The sequence below is a fragment of the Littorina saxatilis genome, linkage group LG2, assembly GCF_037325665.1.
Source record: "Littorina saxatilis isolate snail1 linkage group LG2, US_GU_Lsax_2.0, whole genome shotgun sequence".
Taxonomy (NCBI): Eukaryota; Metazoa; Mollusca; class Gastropoda; order Littorinimorpha; family Littorinidae; genus Littorina; species Littorina saxatilis.
Window position 1 is genome coordinate 52,816,116 of NC_090246.1, and position 21,975 is coordinate 52,838,090.

Below are 21,975 nucleotides of genomic sequence, written 5' to 3' on the forward strand. Positions count from 1 at the left end.
TTTTCACATCTTCTTTATTTTTAAAAGTTGTTGTTGAAAGGCAAAACGCGAAAATACGAGAGTGCATTGCCAACATGGCAGCTTCCATGGGGGATCCTGCTCTTTCTCCAAATGAATTCATGGTTTCTTTCATGAATTCACACTTTGACGACAATGTGCGATCACTATCGAAGCTGCAAGACATATACAAAGATGTTAAGGACCAGAAATCATCCATTGAGACACGGGTAAACTGCTTAAAGCTGTCTGTGACCTAATAATAATAATAATAATAACGATTACTTATATAGCGCGTAAACCTCGTGGTGACGAGCCCAGAGCGCTTTACACTTACACAATCATAATACAAACAAGGAAAGAGAACTAAATCCGAATAAATTCAAACATGGTCACACACACCCACACACGCACGCACACACACATGCACACACACACACACACACGCGCGCGCACACACTCACACACAATCTTTCTTTCGTCATTGTCAATGTTCAGGTAACCCGCAATGTCATTCCATGTACGCATACGTTATTCTAGTACAACACACACAAAGCTAAACAAGCTGTCTGCAACAGCACTGCTGTGAGATTATCTTACTTTCCAAATGTCAGATGTCAGAATGTGACACACACACACACACACACACACACACACATGAGTGTACTAATTAAACAGCGTAGTCTATATTATCAATTGTTAGTTCTGTACTGTGGTTGGTATTTTATGGTAATGCTGTGTCACTAAATCAGTAAATCACTAAATGTAAAACTAAAGTTGTCCTTATTCAGTTATTGTGCTGCCTTTGCTTTAAACTGGTCAATTTGTGCCTAGAACTCGAAGTTCCGAGCAGCAGTAGTGACCCCATTCTTTGTCAAACGTGCATGTGTCATTTACTGATTTAGTGACACATCTAACCTGTTTTCGCTCATTTTGTTCTAACAAACTGGGTAATGTTGAACTTCTTCTTCTTCCGTCTTCTTCCGTAGAGGACTGGGTTCTTGCGAACGTCTCAGCGTCCTGCGGTTGAGTCACTGTTACCGAGAGTGGCTAGCTCCGGCAAATAGGGAGATTAAAAAGGTGGGGAGGTTTAAAACTATGTACAGGGGAGAGTGCGTTCAAGGGACTCTCATGCCCGACTGCAGGAGACTGCTGCCGAGACGGGAGCGAAACGACTCCAGGAAGGGGGCCGACGATACCAGTGTTGGCAACTTTAGTGTGTTAAATTCATAGCTCAGACATCAGAGGCATCTAAGCCTCCAAATTTGCAGAACCTGCACTTGTAAGTATAACAAGTCATTTTAGATCCCTTTGAAGTCACGGAATGAACTGTACTTTAGTGTACGATTGCATTTCATTTACATGCGTCAAAGACGGAATTATTTGTACAATCCGACAGGGGACATAACTCTATTGTGTAAATGATGTCCCTTGGTTGAAAACGTAAGCGTTTTCGCGTCATTTTCGTCGATCAAACAACCAAATTAATTAATTATGCTTAAGTTTGGAGCTCAATCCATCAATTAATTTCACGACAAATGTTCTTTGGCTTGTTTACAGGGACTTGTATCAAAAATAAGTAAAGAATGCCACTGAATTTTCAGCTATGAATTTAACACACTAAAGTTCAAGATTACTACAAACTGATTATTTGGTCTGTGACTCAAATGAATGCTTTTCCCTCCAAAAATTGCAAACAGTATACAATTATTGTATTGTATTGTATTGTACCTGTATTGCTTTGTGGAAGCACACTCATGGCATTTGCTCTTCTGTGTTCAGGGTTTTTGCTATTGATGACCTAGGTTTAACTTACCTTTTTTCCAGCTGTTGAAAGTGAGTGAAGAAGTGCCGTCAGAGATCAAGAAAGCCATATCCGCGGGGCAGTCTGCCAGTGACAGGATCCATCGGCTATGCGAGCAGCAGGAGAGCTTGCGTCACTCTGTGCTGGACCATGTGCGAGAGGTGAAGCCCATGGTCGAAGAGCTGGGCAAAATCACACTGCAACTGCAAGAGCTTGAGAAACACTCCAAGTATCTGGCCTTTGTGGCTAGGGTGGAGGAACTCAGGTGTGTATATGAATCTGTTTCATTGTTGCTGTCTTCTTGGGATATTTGGGAGTTTGTCTGTGTGTTCATGTGGTTACCCTTCCCACTGTGCATGCATCTCTTGTAAGTTGTAGCTGCCAGGAGCTTTGGCTTTCAGAAGATTTTTGTTGAAATGTTGTACAGTGGAACCCCCCCTTTTAAGACCTCCAAAAATGTTTGAAAATCAAGTCTTAAAAAAGAGGGAGTCTTAAAATGGGGGTAATTTGACAGAGGTTAAGAACAGAAAGTCTGAGAAAACAAGGTCTTAAAAAGGAGGAAGTCTTAAATTGGGGGGTCTTAAAAGGGGGGTTCCACTGTACATGTATGATATTCCACATGACTTTTCACTGACAGTGATGTAACATGCTTTTGATTTTATAGACAAGACACATGATATATCTATCTATCTTCTATATATATACGACTTGTGTCTGTGTGTGTGTGTGTGTCCGCGATGCACGGCCAAAGTTCTCGATGGATCTCTTTCAAATTTGGTGGCCATATTCAGGTACACCCCGGACACAACCTGGTCGATGAGATATTTCAACACGTGCTCTCAGCGCGCAGCGCTGAACCGATTTTGGTTTTTCTCTGGATCCATTCCCAGTAACTCTTCCTTATCTTCTCCAGTTTTTTCAGCGTTTATCTCCCTTCCTTCGTGTGGCGTCAATCCATATTCCCGTTTCTATTTTTAGAAGGTCACTGTCGACAACGCTCAATCCATATTCCCGTTATACTATTTTTACTCTTCTCCAGTGTTTTGCGCGTTTATCTCCCTTCCTTTGTGCGGTGCGCCAGCGATGCGGGTATTCATCTAGTATGTATATATCCCATGAGCTGCTTCTTTGTCTCTGTAATACCACTATGGGTATATATGTTGTATTTTTCGGCTTCAATAAATACATAATGGGCTAAACAAAATACATCATAGTACCGATTCCGGTTTGGCCGAGGAACTATAGTTCTGCCGACCCTTGACCCTGCACCGAACATGTTTCTGTGGATTGAAGAGCATTGCTCACATGACTAAACAACAGAAAACACAACATTCACTGAAGACAAAACCATGATACGTATCTGAGGTATGAGATTCAATAAACAAAGCGTTTATCTTTACACTTTGGGTGCAGGTCGAGTCAAAAAAGAACAAAAGCAAAGAATCAAGTGATAGTGATAGTGACCGCAAACGAACCTCGCTGTTCTGATTGGAGGTAAAGCTAGAGTAACCTCCCTTTCACGAACACTGCACCACTGATCTAAAAATGCACACTGACCTAAAAAAAAACAAAAATTAAATGGCACGTTGCACTGACACAAGGTGAATCAATGAAACACTATGCAAGACTGAAAATAAAGTGGAAACAACTCTTAACTGCACAGCGGGTCGAGTTCTCCAAGCACAGTTTCATCAAACCTTACGAAACACAAAGTTCAGTTTGAACTGAAGCACGGTGATCGACAGACAAAACCATAACAATTACAAGGTAAATTTAGCTTTTCTTGTGTAGCGAGCAGCGTCTGCAGCTAAAACGCACTCACACAAATGTCAACAGCACTGATTCTAAATCTACATTGCAACCTTAGGTAAATTCAGCGACAATGATTGTACCATGTAAACAAACAACATGGTGCAAACATTCAGTCATGATTCACCCATCAATAGCAACAGCCTCAGTGCAGAACTCAAGAAGTCTGCAGCAAGCACCCACCACATGGTCCATTCCTTAACGTGGTGTGGTGGTTTGCGTGTCTCGGTGATCCTAAGAGGTATGCCAGCGGGAGTGTAAACTCCTGGCAGGGCTTCCCAAGCTGGACAGGTCGAAGGGTAGAGGCCAGACTAATATGGACCAACCTTGTGCTCACAGGGCAGGTCCTTGGGCCATGAGCTAAGGGTGAGGTAACCCTGACAGAAACCTCGAGTGCTGAAGACATATGTGTTGGGCCGCACGGCGCACTCCAACAAACCACAACAATACGCATCAACTGCCATTATGACACTTGCAGCAAGCACTGCCATTCCTTTTTTCTTTAAAAGGCCCAATATCCAACTACAGCATCAGCATCAATATCTTGCACGGGCATTGACATTGTCGGTGTTACCCAAAGGCAAAGGGGAAGAACCCTATTATCACTGACCGATTACCTTGAAGCTTGATTAGATTTTAGATCTGCAGCCAGAATACTGATGAGATTGCCTTCTGCAAAGTTAACAAATGAAACACATGATGTACGCTCAAAATCAAATAAATTGTTTCAGACCTTTTTAATTTGACATCCAACCTAAGCAATTCACTCGCGTGCACGCGCGCGTGTGTGTGTGTGTGTGTGTGTTTGCGTACGGGTCGGTGTCTGTGTGTGTTCGTGTCTCTCTGTGTGTTCAACAAGCAAAGATGCACTGCGTCAGTGTACCTTTTTCGCTGGCCGGTTCGCTTCGTCATCCAGCTCAGGCTGTTTCATCCCTTTTTAGAGCTTTACACTGTAATAAGTTCATGGTTTCTTCTTCTTCTTCTTCTGCGTTCGATGTTGGTGGCCGTGCTAGATCCTCAGACCAGTGGCTGCCAGGAAGTCCGCAGTAAGTTCATGGTTATATGAAGGTATCCAAGAGCTCAGCAAGCGTGTATTTCATCCTGATGGAGTAAAATCAGTCAAAACGGAATTCAACACGCAGTTTCAAGGAGCGGCCATTGATACCGTTTTAGACAGAATTGACACTACCAGTATGGGTTAATCAACGCAAGCACGATCGGACAAATTAACTCAGAGAGATATTTCACGTACATGAAATGACTGGTTAAATCTAAAGGAAGTTATCCAGTAAAATGTTAAGTTTCTTTTAGTAATTCTACACTCCAACACAAAAATTAAACTAGAATTGGGATCCGAGTCAGCCAAACCGGTTTTTCCAAAACTTTGATGCACATGTACCTATAGACCGGATGTGCAAGGGGTAACCACGCTTTTGAGAACTTGCGCGAGAGTCGTTCAGTGTTATAGCTGAGTTTTAGTCTCGACTTGCCGAGACTATCATCATAGCGTCATAGATTTCATGACGTCTGTCGTCCATCGCGTCATATTAAGGGGACGTAATCTGTTATGTTTCCTTCTATTCGCTGTTCTATTTCTCTCTTGTGATCAACATGACAAGCCGTATGTGTTTGAGTGTGTGTGCTCGTGCTACTAAAACAAAAGTCAAACTAGCAATCGTTAAAAACCCAGTCCGTCCGACCAGCACTGCTATGTTCAGACTATGCTCATGTTAAGGTACAGCGTGCCCGGTACACACGCCCTTATCGGTACATCATCGACTACGAGTGTTCTCTGGACAAGCTGTTTAATGCATTTTGCGAGTATTTCTAGCTCTTCTGCGGTGCAGTAGGCCCTATAGACGATGAAGGTGTCTAAGATCTCAGGAGATGCGTGTGTAACCACTAGGTATTCAGTCAAATCCGTGTAAGAGGCTTTCAACTGACGGGGACAACCAAGCCACCATTATGCACCGACTTGACATAGATCAACAGACGTGCCTTTAGAATAAGGTATGTGCAGAGGTGCCTCATCTGAACAGACAACTAAAGCTTGATGTTTCCGTCACACTTTGTCTTTTAGATATTCATGGGATATACAGTGGAGTCCGGGTACAACGAATCTCAAGGGAGATGCATTTTAGTTCGTTATATCAGTAATTCGCTGTAGAGTTTTCAACCTCACGAGAGGGGTGACCACACCACCCCCTCCCCCATACACTCACACAGAGACACACAAACAACAGGATTGAGTCTATGCTAACCACTTCTTGTGGCTACTAAACAATAACAACAAACTCCTAATATTTCTTTAAACGTTCTGTAAAAAATGATTTGTATGAATGGTGTTGAAAAGAAGAGATAAAATAAATCCTCAAGGCAGTGACCGCACTCACCATGCACTGACATACGTAAGCAGCCACACAAACACAGCACAGAGGAGCGTGTGCAGATGCTTTGCGAGAATAACCTTGAAAACCAGTTTGAATAAAAAGCAGCATAGAGCTGCATGTCATAATCAAGTTATTTATTTTCTTTTTGTCTGGCTTTATTGACTGCATGCCGATCTTGTGGCAGTGACTTTTCACTCTTCAGTCGGAAATACACTAAACACAACACCGCTCTCACTCTCCCTCGCTGCCTACCCTAAAGCCGTGACAACTTATGCTTGGAAACTGTGTGGAAGAGTGCACCTCTCTATTTCTCTCCAATGATCTTCCTGCTGACAGTGACACCAGACACCCCACTGAGTTTAGCCAGCTACCCCCCTCTCTCTCTCTCCCTTCCCCCAGCCATATATGAAAGGAGAACCACCTCTCATAGCTAAAAGTAGGTCAATGACCCCTGGGAAGAAGGTCGCTGAGTGTCTATAAACAAGGCCACCCAGCTGCCCTGTGATCTCGCCGCACATGCAGATCGCAGATCGTTGTAGCCTTGTGACTTTTAGAGACAAAGCGGCTCTGGGGCGATGAAAACGTGTTTGTGCCCGATGTGTACTGGTGTGTACTGAGCACAGTCATAGCTTAGCAGCTGATTGGAATAGTGAAAACACAGTGGCTGTGGCTGTTCCGTGCACCTCCCGCGGTTTGTTCAGAGTTCGCTCATCACGCGATGTGCACTTGTGTTTGTGTATTTTTGTCTTTGGAGACAATTATTGACATCAGTTCGTTGTAGCCTTGTGACTTTTAGAGACAAAACGGCTCTGGGGCGATGAAAACGTGTTTGTTATAAGAGGGGTTCGTTATGCAAATGAGTTCAAAAGGTTCGTTGTAGTCGGAAAGTAACAAGTAAGAAATAGAAGGCTGTCTGCCGGGAAATCAATGGCAGTTCGTTAAAAGCGGGATTTCGTTATACCCAGGTTCGTTATAGCTGGACTCCACTGTACAGGTTACAACACTCGTGATTTTTTATATGGCTTGTATTTCAGTCAAGACCCAGCGGGAATATCAAAGGGACTCACTCACCAGAGGCTCTAGAGTCCCTTGATATTCATCCGCTGGGTCTTGACTGAAATACAAGCCATATAAAAACCCACTCGTGTTGTAACCTATACATATGATATTTTAAGATTCATTGTTGTCTTTTCTAAAAATTGTCTACAAGTACAACAGTATTTCATTCTATTTACAGTTCTGATATGCAGAGCTGCCTGCTGACAGAGTCTCTGCAGCCAGCGCTGGAGAGCTTCCACTCCCTGACAGCGCTGTATGGACAGCTTCAGGACTCCCAGTGCAAACACCTTCTCTCCTTCATGACAGAAACCATACTCTTTTGGAATCAGATTCTACGAGACAGAGTGGCAGAGTATGTTTATGGAAGAGAGAACAATATAAACCTTTTCTGATCATTTTCAGCCATCCTGTATCTTTGTTCACTTTGTCAGCAATTTTAGCTATCCTATATCTCTGTTAACCTTTTTAAGCATTTATTTTTGAAATTTTCCTTCAACAATGAAAACATGAACAATTAACATGATGAAAAACAGCTATGAGAAAAGAAAGACAAGTGCCATGCCATTAATTCTCAGAGCTGCGATTGCTTTCGTGAGCCTCAACTTGACAATCCAAAACAAGTATTTCACATAGACTTACATGTATGTGGCTTCGGTTTGAGGATGAAAGTTTCTTGTTCATTTCAATGCTTGTTATTCTCTCAGGTGCCAGGAGACTGGTTCCGAATAACTCTCACTTACTCTATTACACATGGCGTATGCATTCAGAGCGCTTACTTCCCTTTGTTTATCAGATTACATGTGGCTTATTTTGGGGGGCTATTGCATTTGCAGTGAGTTTGAGGATGTACTGAAAGCCATGCGGTGGCCGATGGTGGTAGCAACAGCGAAAGCTCTACCAGTCACCAACACAACAGAGCTGAAGAATCGTCTGGGCAGACTGTTCAAGAGGCTGCTGCATCTCCAGTTACCGTATCCTTTGCTTCTGTCAGGCATATCTGTATTTGCTGATATTTTATGTCTTACTATTAGAAAAGAAATATATATATCAATCTTTAAAATTGATCTTAAAATTTACAGTTATTAAAATTGTGAAAATAATTTGATTTGAACAGTTATTTTCAGTTTGATGTTGTATAATGGAAGGGCACTGGTTCTGAGTGACGCTTACTTCTCGAGATAGGTGTGACCACATGACGTCATTTATACTTTCGTCATCGAAGATCTTTCGTATTTCAATCAGTGTCATTTCCCAGTTCTGTGTTCTGCGGTCGTTTTGACTGACTTTACAAGTTGAGAAAACCAGTGACACAGGGATGTCGTTAGGCGTTGGACATCGGACATAGACCGATTGAAAGGCTCAAATGTCCGATTCACTTAGCCGCATGGCGGTTAGATGTCCTATCTTTTTTAACCGAGTGCTGTCATTGCCCGATAAGAACTTCATTCCTTCGGACTGCGTGATATTCAATATTTTTCGTTCAAGATACACATTTTTTGAAAAGCGACCGAGCCTACAGGTGCACTAAAGTCTGATCTTGCGTTTTCGGGAATTCCGAACCGTTTGCGATATGAGCCGAATGGGTGCACCCGTCTGCAAAAAGTTAAAGTTAGGAGTACGGGAGACAATTCCAACTGACTATAAGTCTTGCGTCTGCTTTTGGTTTCAGTTTGTGACATTTTGACGAAGCGCATTGAATTATGCCACCGAAATAAAACTAAAGCCTGCCAAAGATCAGCAAAAGCTGAAGACCTTTGGCTTTTCAACGGCATCCTGTGCTACATTTTGGTCAAAAACAGGTGAAAACACGGCGAGCGTCATTCTTGAAAATGACAATGGCAGTGTCGCCGCTAAAAATGACGCATGCACGGAAAGAGAAGTTTTGTCTTTTGTACTTGACATGGTGTCGGCTCAGCAGGAAATTCGCAGAAACGGTCTTTTAATTATTCATGGCTGCATCCTGTTTGGTTGGTTAGACCTTGACAGCAAAGAGACCATACTGCTTTGTCAAATCTGTGTTGAAACGGACTTTTAAAAAAAATGTTCTCAGTATTTCATTTTTTAGTCAAATCATGCAGTATGTGAGACAATCAAAAAAAGAGTGCTGAAGATTTTGGTTGCTTTTTGACTCACATGCGAAGCAAAAGTGAGTCTATGTACTCACCCAAGTTGTCCGTCCGTCCGTCCGGAAAACTTTAACGTTGGATATTTCTTGGACACTATTCAGTCTATCAGTACCAAATTTGGCAAGATGGTGTATGATGACAAGGCCCCAAAAAACATACATAGCATCTTAACCTTGCTTCAAGGTCAAGGTCACAGGAGCTCTTCAAAGTTGGATTGTATACATATTTTGAAGTGACCTTGACCCTGAACTATGGAAGATAACTGTTTCAAACTTAAAAATTATGTGGGGCACATGTTATGCTTTCATCATGAGACACATTTGGTCACATATGATCAAGGTCAAGGTCACTTTGACCCTTTTGAAATGTGACCAAAATAAGGTAGTGAACCACTAAAAGTGACCATATCTCATGGTAGAAAGAGCCAATAAGCACCATTGTACTTCCTATGTCTTGAATTAACAGCTTTGTGTTGCATGACCTTGGATGACCTTGACCTTGGGATGTCATTGCTAGGTTTAGTTATTTGACCTTGACCCTGAAGGTCAAGGTCATGTAAAGGTCAAGGTCAAGCATGTGAGTCATATGGGCTTTGCCCTTCTTGTTAGATGTTTGTTTCTTTTTGTGTGTGTCCTATTTGGAACTAAATTAATAAATCAATGTATGCAAAAATGTTCGGTGTATATATGCTATTTGTGTGTGTGTTAAAGCATGTGTATGTGCACATGATTTTGGAGCCATTCCATGGATCGACAGTGTTTTGCACAAAATTATATTGTCCTGTTGAAATTTCTGAAAGAGGTCAAATGTCCTATTGATTCTGAAGAGCTCAGGACAATTGTCCTATAGGTGTGAATTTGTAACAACATCCCTGATGACATTTCATTTTTGCGAAGCAACTGAATATGAAAAGAAAAGAAAGCGTGCAGAAGTATGTTTAGGTCCTGCAAGACTTTATGACCAACGATTTCTCCCTTGGAAGAAAATGAAGATGTCTGCTTTTCGTCTGCTTTGAAGGTAGGGAGATTTTACAGCGCACACGGTAAATTGCAAGTCATATTGGACAAGAATGTCGTTATTCTTCTTTCTTCGAAGTACCATAGATTTGTTCTTGGCCATATTTTCGAGCTGTGCATTGTTATATTATGGGAAAAACACGTTTGAACGCAAATTCGCAAAGAAATTTTGATAATTTGCTCCGGAACTGCAACGTCGTTTTGCCAAAACAAGAAATTCTGGCTCAATATGCGGAAACATGCTGGTAATGTCATATTTTTTTAATGGGTGTGGAAGGACTGCTCATAATTAACATAGAACTCCGGCCCTGTTCTTTTTTTCGTCACACCCGAAACCGTTATTTGTTTTGGGCGACGCAGCATTAGTATGTGAAATCAAAGAAACATATCTCTTTGCAAAGACAGGGGTGGGATTTCTTCCGTCCCTGACGGATTTCCGTCCCAGGAAGATTTTTAAAAATAATTTTTTTATACCTTTTTTTGTTAATCCCTGGCAGCTGCTGTGAACAGAAGGTCAACTACCTTTCACCATTACCAAATTGATACCTTGAGTATAGGGAGCAGCAATGACATGTCATCCTGGCGAATGTGGCATCTTAGTTGCTATCTATTTTCGACTGCCCCCCTAGACCCCCCCAGCAAGGGCGCTGCCCCTGCACCCCGCCGGAGCCTTGGCGGCCCCTGGACCCCGGCCTTCCAAAATGTTCAGTCCTGGCAACATTTTCGGCTCCCACCCATGCAAAGACCTTTCCCCCGCATAGTAAGCTGTCACTGGTAAAACATATTAGTATTTTTTTGTTATATGTTGTTATCACTAGTGAAGGTAGAGTTAAAATTTATTTTAGGCAAATTTTGTGTAATTATGTTGGGTTTGGTTGAGGGAAAAGGCGTTCATTTTAGTGACACTGGCAGTCGTAGATTGCGTGACTCTTTACGCTTAGTCACTGTGTGGTTTGCAATGAACCTTGACTGATTGCCAGTGACTCCATCTCTCTGGAGAGTCAGCCTAACCATCCCTTGCTATGCAGCATTCCAGGCATGCGGCCCCTCCTGCTGCCTCTTCAACTCATGGTCAAACCGTTAAAGAAACGTTTCAAGTATCACTTCTATGGCAAGAGGCAAACAAACTCTGTGCAAAAGGTTTGTGGATGTTCGGCAATTGAATGCATTTTCTAGACTGATGCAGTGCTTCTGATTTTGTTTGGTAAATTTGTTCTACCTCTTTTAAATATATTGTGGGAGTAATGTTTTTGTCTGTTTCTATAATCACTTTTATCATATTCTTTATGATTTGTGTTGATTTTGCTGACACAGGCATGCTTGGTTTTGAGCTATTTGTGTGGTGGTAGTTCAATTTTTTTCTGAAAGATTTTTGCATTTTTTTAAATCTGTTATAGTTCATTGACTGAATTACTTATTATTCCTACTCTGATTACAGTTATTTGTTTTGCTTACTTGGTTATCCATTGTCATTTTAAATGCTAGAGCCCTGAGGTATTTGTGTTCGATATTTGATGTTTCATGAGATGGGTGTATGCAAAGATGGGACGAAGTCTGATCTTACAACTTTAGAAGAATATTGCATGGTACAGAGAAGAAAAAATATGACACATTAAATGTTAAACATTGATCGCTCATGTGTAGTTTTCATTTTGCAGCCAGAATGGTATCTAACACAAGTACTGAGCTGGACACGTGACCACTGGGACTTTTTAGACCGAAACATTCAACCTCTTCTGGACGAGGCAGGCCGCAGGGATGTCTGTGCAAAGGTATGGTTCCAGGAAGTGATAGGTCATACAGTTGCAAAACTTGCTTGACCATTGTGATTTGGATAAATATTTGTTGATGTGCACTTGTCTACAAGCACCCATGATCCCAAATACAGGCAATACTTGTTTCTCTTTGTGTTGATACCCTGTGTGGTGAATTTTTGTTTTAAATTTTAGCAACGTGAGCAAATATACTTTTAGAGAAATATATGTAGTGATGTTAGGTTCAGTGTTGTTCCCAGGCTTGGTCTTCGGTCACTGATGCATACTATTTTGATTCAGAATTATTAGTCTCATTCTTGGACAGTCTACCGTCCTACAATTTTGAAGTGTAGGTTGGGTCTTCTCACCACCAATTTTCCTATCAAGCGGGAAAAGCCAGGATATTTGAACCTACATGTATTCATATTTTCAACCCAGGTCAAACTGACCTATTGTCCTCTGAGGCTGGGAACAACATTGTAGTCTTACTGTTAAACTTTTTAAGTAATGTCATCCATTGAAGATACCCACTGTTCCATTTTGCAGACGGAATTCATGCGTGGCATGGTGATGCTGGTGATGGAGAAACTGGCGCATGACCTGCCAGAGCTGATGTACAACGACGTTATCTTTTCACATACCATCGACGAGGTGCTGCTGTTTGACAGAGAGCTGCACTCCACGCATGGCTACCCACCCACGCTGCCCGGCTGTCTGGATCTGCTGACAACGCCGGAAGCCCTCAGCAAGTGGCTAGCTGTGGAAAAGAAATGTACGGCCATCTTTCTGGACATTTTGATGCGGCTGTCAAATGACGTTACTGGATTAGAAGTCTAGGGATTTGCAAGAAATATTTTTGTTTTTGTTTTATTGATCTGTTTGGGGAACCAACTGTTTAGTGTCTGTCTCTATTTGCTTTTTTTTTGTTTTGGAGGAGGGGTATGGTGAGAATGTTACTTTTTTGTTGAAGCATTTCTCTTTTCTGCACTTCATCATCAGATCTGATAGTCAGCTTTAGTCATTTTGCCTGAAATGAATGAATTGTCTGTACTTACATGCATATGTCTGTACATGCAGTTGCAGTGGAGAAAGTGGAAGGAATGTTGGAGTCACCCACAGCCTGGGAGTCGCAGTACAAAGACATCGCTGATGTGGATGAAGTGCAGGTACCAGAGTGTGCCGAGAGCTTCATGACTCTCCTCTACACCATCACAGGTTGGTGAAGAGATCAAAGTGAATTTTTCAACAGTGTGCTGGCTGTGCTTTAAAATATTTTTTGTTTGTAACAGTGACTTTGTAACACGCGTTGCTGTAATGCCAATATTTTGTAGCTTGTCCACCTCTTTTTTCTTTGCACTTTAAAGAATCTGGCAGAGTTCATTAAGATAACCTTTGAGTTTTAAAATGTTGATATTTTCAAAAGCTGTGACTGTTGCAAAAGAAATGAAGATACAGGACTTTCAGCACTTAATGCAAGGGTTTTGCGCTAATTTTCTTCTTCTTCTTAGGTCTTATTGTTTGGCAAGTGAAGGTGTTGTCTATAATTATTTTACTGTTGTACAGATCGATACAAGCCACTGCCAGACCCGGTGGCCAAGGTGCAGTTTCTGGGTCTGCAACTGGAGCTGCTGGAAGACTTCCGCATCCGTCTGGTTCAGGTGATGAAGGAGGCTACCCATGTGCCCACAGGTCACGCCTACACTGCTGTCCTCAACGCCATACACTACATCGTGCAGGTGCTGCGGGAGTGGAATGAACTAGTGGTAAGTCTTTGTATATGGAGGTGCATGAGGAATATGCAATGTGTGGAGACATCTCACGTGTTCACTAGGTATGCCGCTCTTTGTGCAGTGGTACCTGCCATGAGGCCCCCTTCAATAAAGGACACCGTCTGTTGTCCTATTGTACAATGTCTCAACCACAATATACCTGTCAGTGTAGGGACAGGTTTTGCTGATCCCAAGGGTGTCCTTTCATTGCAGGTCCATGTACTTCTTTATTATACTATTCATAGGGAGTCTTCAGTAGCTTTTTAAGTGTTTCCGTAGAGGTGCACTGCCCGGGATCAAAGAGTGACAATATCTCACTTGATCACTATTGGAGGAGCCTGAAGTGTGACATATATCATATGTCACCCTATGAAGGTGTGAAGGGTGTGAAACAAAGTATTTTAACTCACCTGTTTTCATGTTTAGGCTTATCAGAAAATTGATGAACACTGAATTTATTCAAATGACTTCTTCTTTTTTTCAGTTTTTCCTTCAGATTCAGTACTACCGCACCAACCACCCTCGCTTGATGCAGGAGAGTGATATGAAGTCGAGTAATAGTTCTGACACCAGCAGCCCACAGAAGCCACACAACATTTCTCACAACATTAGTCAGTCTTCTGATGGGCTGGTAAGTGTAAAATGCAGTAGGTAAGAGAGGAGGGATAGTTATGGTGAGGGAGTGTGTATGTATGTTTGTTGTTCACGTTTTCTGGTTCATATTGGTGAAAGAACAACAAGTCGCGTAAGGCGAAAATACAACATTTAGTCAAGTAGCTGTCGAACTCACAGAATGAAACTGAACGCAATGCAACGCAGCAAGACCGTATACTCGTATCATCGTCAGTCCACCGCGCACGGCAAAGGCAGTGAAATTGACAGGAAGAGCGGGGTAGTACTTGCGCTGAGAAGGATAGCACGCTTTTCTGTACCTCTCTTTGTTTTAACTTTCTGAGCGTGTTTTTAATCCAAACATATCATATCTATATGTTTTTGGAATCAGGAACCGACAAGGAATAAGATGAAAGTGTTTTTAAATTGATTTGAAAAATTTAATTTTGATAATAATTTTTATATATTTAATTTTCAGAGCTTGTTTTTAATCCGAATATAACATATTTATATGTTTTTGGAATCAGCAAATGATGGAGAATAAGATGAACGTAAATTTGGATCGTTTTAGAAAAATATAAATTTTTTTACAATTTTCAGATTTTTAATGACCAAAGTCATTAATTAATTTTTAAGCCACCAAGCTGAAATGCAATACCGAAGTCCGGGCTTCGTCGAAGACTACTTGACCAAAATTTCAACCAATTTGGTTGAAAAATGAGAGCGTGACAGTGCCGCCTCAACATTCACGAAAAGCCGGATATGACCTCATCAAAGACATTTATCAAAAAAAGGAAAAAAACGTTCGGGGATATCATACCCAGGAACTCTCATGTCAAATTTCATAAAGATCGGTCCAGTAGTTTGGTCTGAATCGCTCTACACGCACGCACACACGCACGCACACACGCACACACACACATACACCACGACCCTCGTTTCGATTCCCCCTCGATGTTAAAACATTTAGTCAAAACTTGACTAAATGTAAAAAGTTAGAAGAGAGGGGGTTATGACATAGAGTGTGTTTGTGTTTGTGTGTGTTTTGTGGTTGTGCATGTCTTCTCCCCTAACAATTTAACCTTTGCCGTGCTTCCTGGGTTCACCTGTACCCAGAGACACACTAAAATCATTGTAACTCTGGAACCATTAAAGGTATCGTTTTGAAATTTTAAGTATCTCTCACACACCTAATTTGCTCTCTGTCTGCAAATTTTTAGTGTGTACATGACAAAACATCAGAATTAATTGATTATGATAATTTACATAAACACTACCGATGGCGCGGGTTCACACATACCCATACTTTTAAAGAGTAGTTGTGATTGTAACTATCCCTCTGCCGACGGCGCGGGTTCTGCTACACCCATAATTACCAAAGCGGCGGAACAGTGTCTGTCTGCCTGTTTGTCTCCAAGAGACTGTCTGTCTCTCTGTTTGTCTGTCCGTATCTCTCTGTCTGTATGTCTGTTGTCAGTTGCTCTGTCTGTCTGTCTGTCTGTCTATCCGTCTATCCGTCTATCTGACTGTCTGTCTATCTGACTGTCTGTCTCTGTCTCTCTCTCTCTGTCTGTCTCTCTCTCTGTCTTTAGTCTCTCTCTCTGTCTCTCTCTCTTAGTCTCTCTCTCTGTCTCTCTTTCTTAGTCTCTCTCTCTCTCTTTCTTAGTCTCTCTCTCTTTCTTTCTTAGTCTCTCTCTCTCTTAGTCTCTCTCTCTCTCTTTCTTAGTCTCTCTCTTTCTTAGTCTCTCTCTCTCTCTTAGTCTCTCTCTCTTTCTTAGTCTCTCTTTCTCTCTCTCTTTCTTAGTCTCTCTCTCTCTCTTAGTCTCTCTCTCTCTTTTTTAGTCTCTCTCTCTCTCTCTTTCTTAGTCTCTCTCTTTCTTAGTCTCTCTCTCTTTCTTAGTTTCTCTCTCTCTCTCTTTCTTAGTCTCTCTCTCTCTTTCGTCTCTCTCTCTCTTTCTTAGTCTCTCTCTCTCTCTTTCTTAGTCTCTCTCTCTTTCTTAGTCTCTCTCTCTCTCTTTCTTAGTCTCTCTCTCTCTTTCTTAGTCTCTCTCTCTTTCTTAGTCTCTCTCTCTCTCTTTCTTAGTCTCTCTCTCTCTCTTTCTTAGTCTCTCTCTTTCTTAGTCTCTCTCTCTCTTTCTTAGTCTCTCTCTCTCTCTCTCTTAGTCTCTCTCTCTCTCTTTCTTAGTCTCTCTCTCTTTCTTAGTCTTTCTCTCTCTCTCTTAGTCTCTCTCTCTCTCTTTCTTAGTCTCTCTCTCTCTCTTTCTTAGTCTCTCTCTCTCTCTCTCTTTCTTAGTCTCTCTCTCTCTCTTTCTTAGTCTCTCTCTCTCTCTCTTTCTTAGTCTCTCTCTCTCTCTCTTTCTTAGTCTCTCTCTCTCTCTTTCTTAGTCTCTCTCTCTCTCTTTCTTAGTCTCTCTCTCTCTTTCTTTGTCTCTCTCTCTCTTAGTCTCTCTCTCTTTCTTAGTCTCCCTCTCTCTCTTTCTTAGTCTCTCTCTCTCTCTTTCTTAGTCTCTCTCTCTCTCTTTCTTAGTCTCTCTCTCTCTCTCTCTTTCTTAGTCTCTCTCTCTCTTTATTTGTCTCTCTCTCTTTATTTGTCTCTCTCTCTATCTTTCGTAGTCTCTCTCTCTCTCTTTCTTAGTCTCTCTCTCTCTCTCTCTCTTTCTTAGTCTCTCTCTCTTTCTTAGTCTCTCTCTCTCTTTCTTAGTCTCTCTCTCTTTCTTAGTCTCTCTCTCTCTTTCTTAGTCTCTCTCTCTTTCTTAGTCTCTCTCTCTCTCTCTTTCTTAGTCTCCCTCTCTCTCTTTCTTAGTCTCTCTCTCTCTCTTTCTTAGTCTCTCTCTCTCTTTCTTAGTCTCTCTTTCTCTCTCTCTTTCTTTGTCTCTCTCTCTCTTAGTCTCTCTCTCTTTCTTAGTCTCCCTCTCTCTCTTTCTTAGTTTCTCTCTCTCTCTTTCTTAGTCTCTCTCTCTCTCTCTCTTTCTTAGTCTCTCTCTCTCTCTCTTTCTTAGTCTCTCTCTCTCTCTTTATTTGTCTCTCTTTCTCTCTCTTTATTTGTCTCTCTCTCTATCTTTCTTAGTCTCTCTCTCTCTCTTTCTTAGTATCTCTCTCTCTCTTTCTTAGACTCTCTCTCTCTCTTTCTTAGTCTCTCTCTCTCTCTTTCTTAGTCTCTCTCTCTCTTTCTTAGTCTCTCTCTCTCTCTCTCTCTTTCTTAGTCTCTCTCTCTCTCTTTCTTAGTCTCTCTCTCTCTCTCTCTCTCTCTCTCTCTCTCTCTCTTTCTTAGTCTCTCAGTCTCTCTCATCAGTCTCTCCCTCCCCCTCTCCCTCCCCTGCAAGAGGTCGGTGAAGGGAGAAACTCGATGCACCCACTGAAGTAGCGCTGTGGGTTTCCCTGAACCCACCCCGTCGTTAGAGAAATAAACGGTAAAAACCCTCTTTCATGTGTATGGGTTCAAACAAACCCACATCGTCGTTAGAGGAATAAACGGTAAAAACCCTCTTTCAAATGTATGGGTTCAGACAAACCCGCATCGTCGGGAGTGTGTAGTCAAAAGCGGCATCTGGCAAAGGTTAAAGCTTATGAGTTATGTTCCACGGCCGGTTGGTCTTGTGAATGTGTTTGTGTCTGTGTGTGCAAGTCATGTTTTTTACATTTGACAGATTTTGTACAGTAGTATTTCATTGCCCAATTCTTCCTGAAAGCTTCCTGGGTCACTGTTTTGTATAACCTTATTCATATTATTGTCACACTGTTGAAATAATTATTATTTTGGTGGCTAAAGATGCTGCAACATATGTTTTAGAAGAGGCTTCACATAATGGTTAGGCCAAAAAAAATAATAGGTGTGGTTACGGTAACATAGCCAAAAAAAATAGGGTAGGAAGGTAGGCAATCACTTTTTTTTTTTCTTTAACTTTTTTTTCTAATGTGTACAAATTAAACCTACTTGACAGGGAAATAAGTGTGCGACTCGGGCGCTTTCGCTTTCATTGCGTTTTCTGCACTCGTTTACTTGTTGTTTTGGGTATTTTTTTGACAAATGTAATAAAAAGTTATAGGGTCGGCCCCAAAAAATAGGGTAGGTCGGGTTACCGTAACCACACCTATTTTTTTTTTAGGCCTTATGGTTATTCTTTCTTTGTTGAATTAGAGTCCAGAAATACTAGAAGATCTGCCAGCCCTTGACACAACAGTGTTTGAAGACATCATTGACCTGTTTGACAGCATCATGAATGACATGCTGAAAAACATTGTGAACTATGTGTTCACTGATGTACAGGCACGTAGCCAGCCCTATCGCAAAGACAAGTGAGTGTGGAACCACATTTTCTACTTTTCCTACTTGCTCTTGTTTTTTTTTTAAATTCCCCTGATGAATTTTGTGAATGTACATTTTTGTTCTAATCACAAAATATGTGTTCATTCCACTTTTGTATCCTTCTCTTCCCACAAAAATTGATGGTGGTTAGAGTATACTGGATTAAGTCTGCATGTTAATTTTTTTTCTTAAGTGAAATTTTGGATTAATATCACTGAGCAACCATTAGACTTTCACCCCCCCCCCCCCCCCCCATTTTTTGAATGATTACTTTTTTTTCCTTGTTTGTAAAAAGTTTATCGATTATAATTACAATTCTTTGTTCCTTTTTGCTTGATAGATAGACTAATAAACTTGGTTAAGAGGAGTTATGCAGTGGCTGCTTTGTTTTAAAATAATCCCATTTAATTACTTTGTCTTACCAGATGGCTGGCACTACCATCCCAGAAAGAGATGGCACCAACTCTTGGCCTTTCACCATCAGCCTGTGAAATGCTGCTGGTGCTGAAAGACCATCTGGCGCTGGTGGCTGAGCGGTTGAGTCAAGCTCTTTTCACCAAGTTCTGGAAGCGTCTGGCTACTCGACTGAACACATTCCTACTGAACGAGGTCAGTGATGAAATTATTTGGTATGTCATTGTTTCATAGTGCTGTTTTCTTTAGCACACAAACACAGACTAAAAGAGAGACGTACAGATATGTATACAGACAGGCGCACATTCTTCTCTCTTATTATGCCTGTATGACTGAACAGAAGTTGATGTCGAATGTTGAATGGAGGCAGTTGTCTCTTGAAATAATTTTTTTTTTATGTATAACCTTGAATACAAATCTGGTGTCTTCATTTATTACTGCAGCTGTGATGTTCTGTGCCATTTTAAACCAAGCTAACAGTTATTGTTTGTTGTTTTCAGCTGATTCTGACGAACCATTTTAGTGAGGGTGGTGCAGCCCAGTTGCAGTTTGACATGACACGCAATCTGTTTCCTCTGTTTGGGGAATACAGCCAGAAACCTGAGGCTTATTTCAGAGAGTAAGTGTCATTCCACCCTCTGTTTCTTTCCATCTCTAAACTAGAAGGGGTGTTTGTTAATCACCCAGCAACCAAACGATATTCACCCAGCAACCAGCCTAAATCCTTGATAGCTCATGGGTTGTGCAGTCACAGTTTATGAGGACTACTGTTTAGCGATTTAAAAGTTCTGAACTATCAAATGTACATAATATGCATCTCAGGTGCTGACAACACGTACATAATGCCTTTAGACGAATAACTACATGCTTGAACACATGCAAATCAGGTTAAAATCCATGACTTCTGTTGTTTTATGAATCAAAATCAACCTTCTACTAACTAGCTGCGTGAACAGTAACTTTCATACCTTGTATGGAGTTGTTGTTCCCCTTTCAGATTCACTTAGTGGTGTCGGCAATCAGACCACAATTCATCGGTCAACATTTAACATTATCTCATTTCATCAACAGAATTCGGGCAAGCAAATGCTCACATCCCATCAAATAAAAAAAATAAAAATGTAGCAGTTTCATACACTGTTTTGCCTCAGAAAAACAAACTTCCTACAGTATTGGACTTTAGAACATGGGGGGGAAAAGGTTTTCTCCTACTCCATAATGACAGTTTTGGTAGCGCTACCAAAACATGAAAAGAACACAAAAGTATCTGCCTTTACTGCCACAGCAAAATAACAATGTAAACGTTTGCTTGGTTTGGTTTTATTCCCTGGTAACTGCTGTGAAATGTTAATAGAATTGAATTATTTTGACAGAACCTTTACCATGAGCGGTGCATTAATCACTCAGCTGTGCATGTAGACTGACAGAGAGATTAGGATTTGATGAAACTTCGGCAAAAGAACATTTTTTATGATCTGCCAACTTCGACCAAGACTTTTAATATCTACTGAGAATCGGCGTGTAGCCTCTACTTCTCATGTTCTTGTACAATACATAATATACTTCTGAAGATTTTCTTACTCCATTTTCTTTGCTGTCATCTGTTGTTTTGCCCCCAAGAACTGAAGTTACTTTTGTAGTTGTACATGCAAGCGTTTTTCTCTTGAGATGTATTTTGACTGTAACGAACATGCTTTTTAATTTAGTTTTTTAGTCATATTGATTGATATATGGTATTTGTGAAGTCAGTATTTACATGAACTGCATGCATTGACACAACTGTTTGTTATTCTGTTATTCTGTTACAGAGTAAAAGAGGCATGTACTCTGCTGACGCTGAAGACAGGATCAGCCATTCTGCTGAAGGAAGCACTGTACTCGGCACTGCACGAACCCAGCAAAGACCCCAACATCAAAGACACAGACCCCAAGGCTGCCTTGCATGACATTGGTATCTTTGTCCTCACCCCTGAGCAAGCAGAAACCATGCTTAGTCTGAGAGCAAATTTGTCAGTCACGTGAGAGACTCGGTCATTAGCCAAATTGGGATTCATGGCTGAAAGACTTCAGTCATCAACCAAACTCTTCTTACTGCCATTCGAATAGCTTCCAGCTTAAATTGTCTTCACATTTGTGGTGTGAGGGCCATGGAAAAAATCCTCTACTCATGACATAGACTCTGGTGAGTCAAAACTGTGAATGCAAAAGTAACAAGTCACAAATTATGTGTGTGTTTTAGTGACAGACAGTCAAACGCTGTGTGTGTTGTGGTAATAGACTGTCAACGGTTACTTGTGTTCTCTTTTTCAAATGAAAAATGTCCGGATCCAGGTCATTCTTGCATGAAAATTGTGAAACAAGAAGTGTGTTAAAAAAAAAGACATAGTGCAATACATGTACTTGTGTGAGAACTAGGGTTGTGCATTTCTATATGTAAATCAGCTTGATCAGCGTATTGGTGATGAATGACATCTAATGAAACCTGATACATGTACTGCATTTGTGATAAAGTGTACTTGGCAAGCTTTGTTACACATGTAAATTATTTCGAAGTTGCTATATGATTTTGTTGAGTTTATATGCTGTGAAGTGTATATGGTGTTTGGAACTTGTATGCTGTCAGAATTGTAGGAATTGCACAAGTTGGTTTTTTTGGTATGAATTACTACCTACGATATACTCTGGTGCAACTAACCTACACACTCAGCTGTAAAGCAAATATGTGTGCATCTGGGCTTTTGTTTTGTATTTGGGCTTTTGTTTTGTATCTAATGCTTGTTAGGACACAAGAAGTGATTTTTTTCAGATGCAACAGCCCATCGGACTCTATTGCTAAGCGCACATGAGTGGTGCCAAGATAAATTCTTGCTTCATTTGTGTGTTGTTAGTTTACATTTAGCACCAAGTGTAAGATGAATC

At 41.1% G+C, this 21,975-nt stretch overlaps 1 protein-coding gene across 1 annotated transcript; it reads left to right on the forward strand.

Annotated features, from left to right (window-relative positions):
* The first annotated feature begins 38 nt into the window (after positions 1 to 38).
* LOC138959235 (RAD50-interacting protein 1-like) lies at positions 39 to 21,583 on the forward strand. The gene is made up of 14 exons (XM_070330633.1): positions 39 to 227; positions 1,825 to 2,066; positions 7,238 to 7,411; positions 7,893 to 8,030; positions 11,182 to 11,341; positions 11,860 to 11,973; positions 12,502 to 12,727; positions 13,033 to 13,170; positions 13,519 to 13,718; positions 14,209 to 14,355; positions 18,475 to 18,632; positions 19,068 to 19,251; positions 19,557 to 19,675; positions 20,865 to 21,583. The coding sequence occupies exons 1-14, from the start codon at positions 75 to 77 to the stop codon at positions 21,076 to 21,078; spliced, it is 2,367 nt and encodes a 788-aa protein (XP_070186734.1). The 5' UTR covers positions 39 to 74; the 3' UTR covers positions 21,079 to 21,583.
* Positions 21,584 to 21,975: the final 392 nt, after the last annotated feature.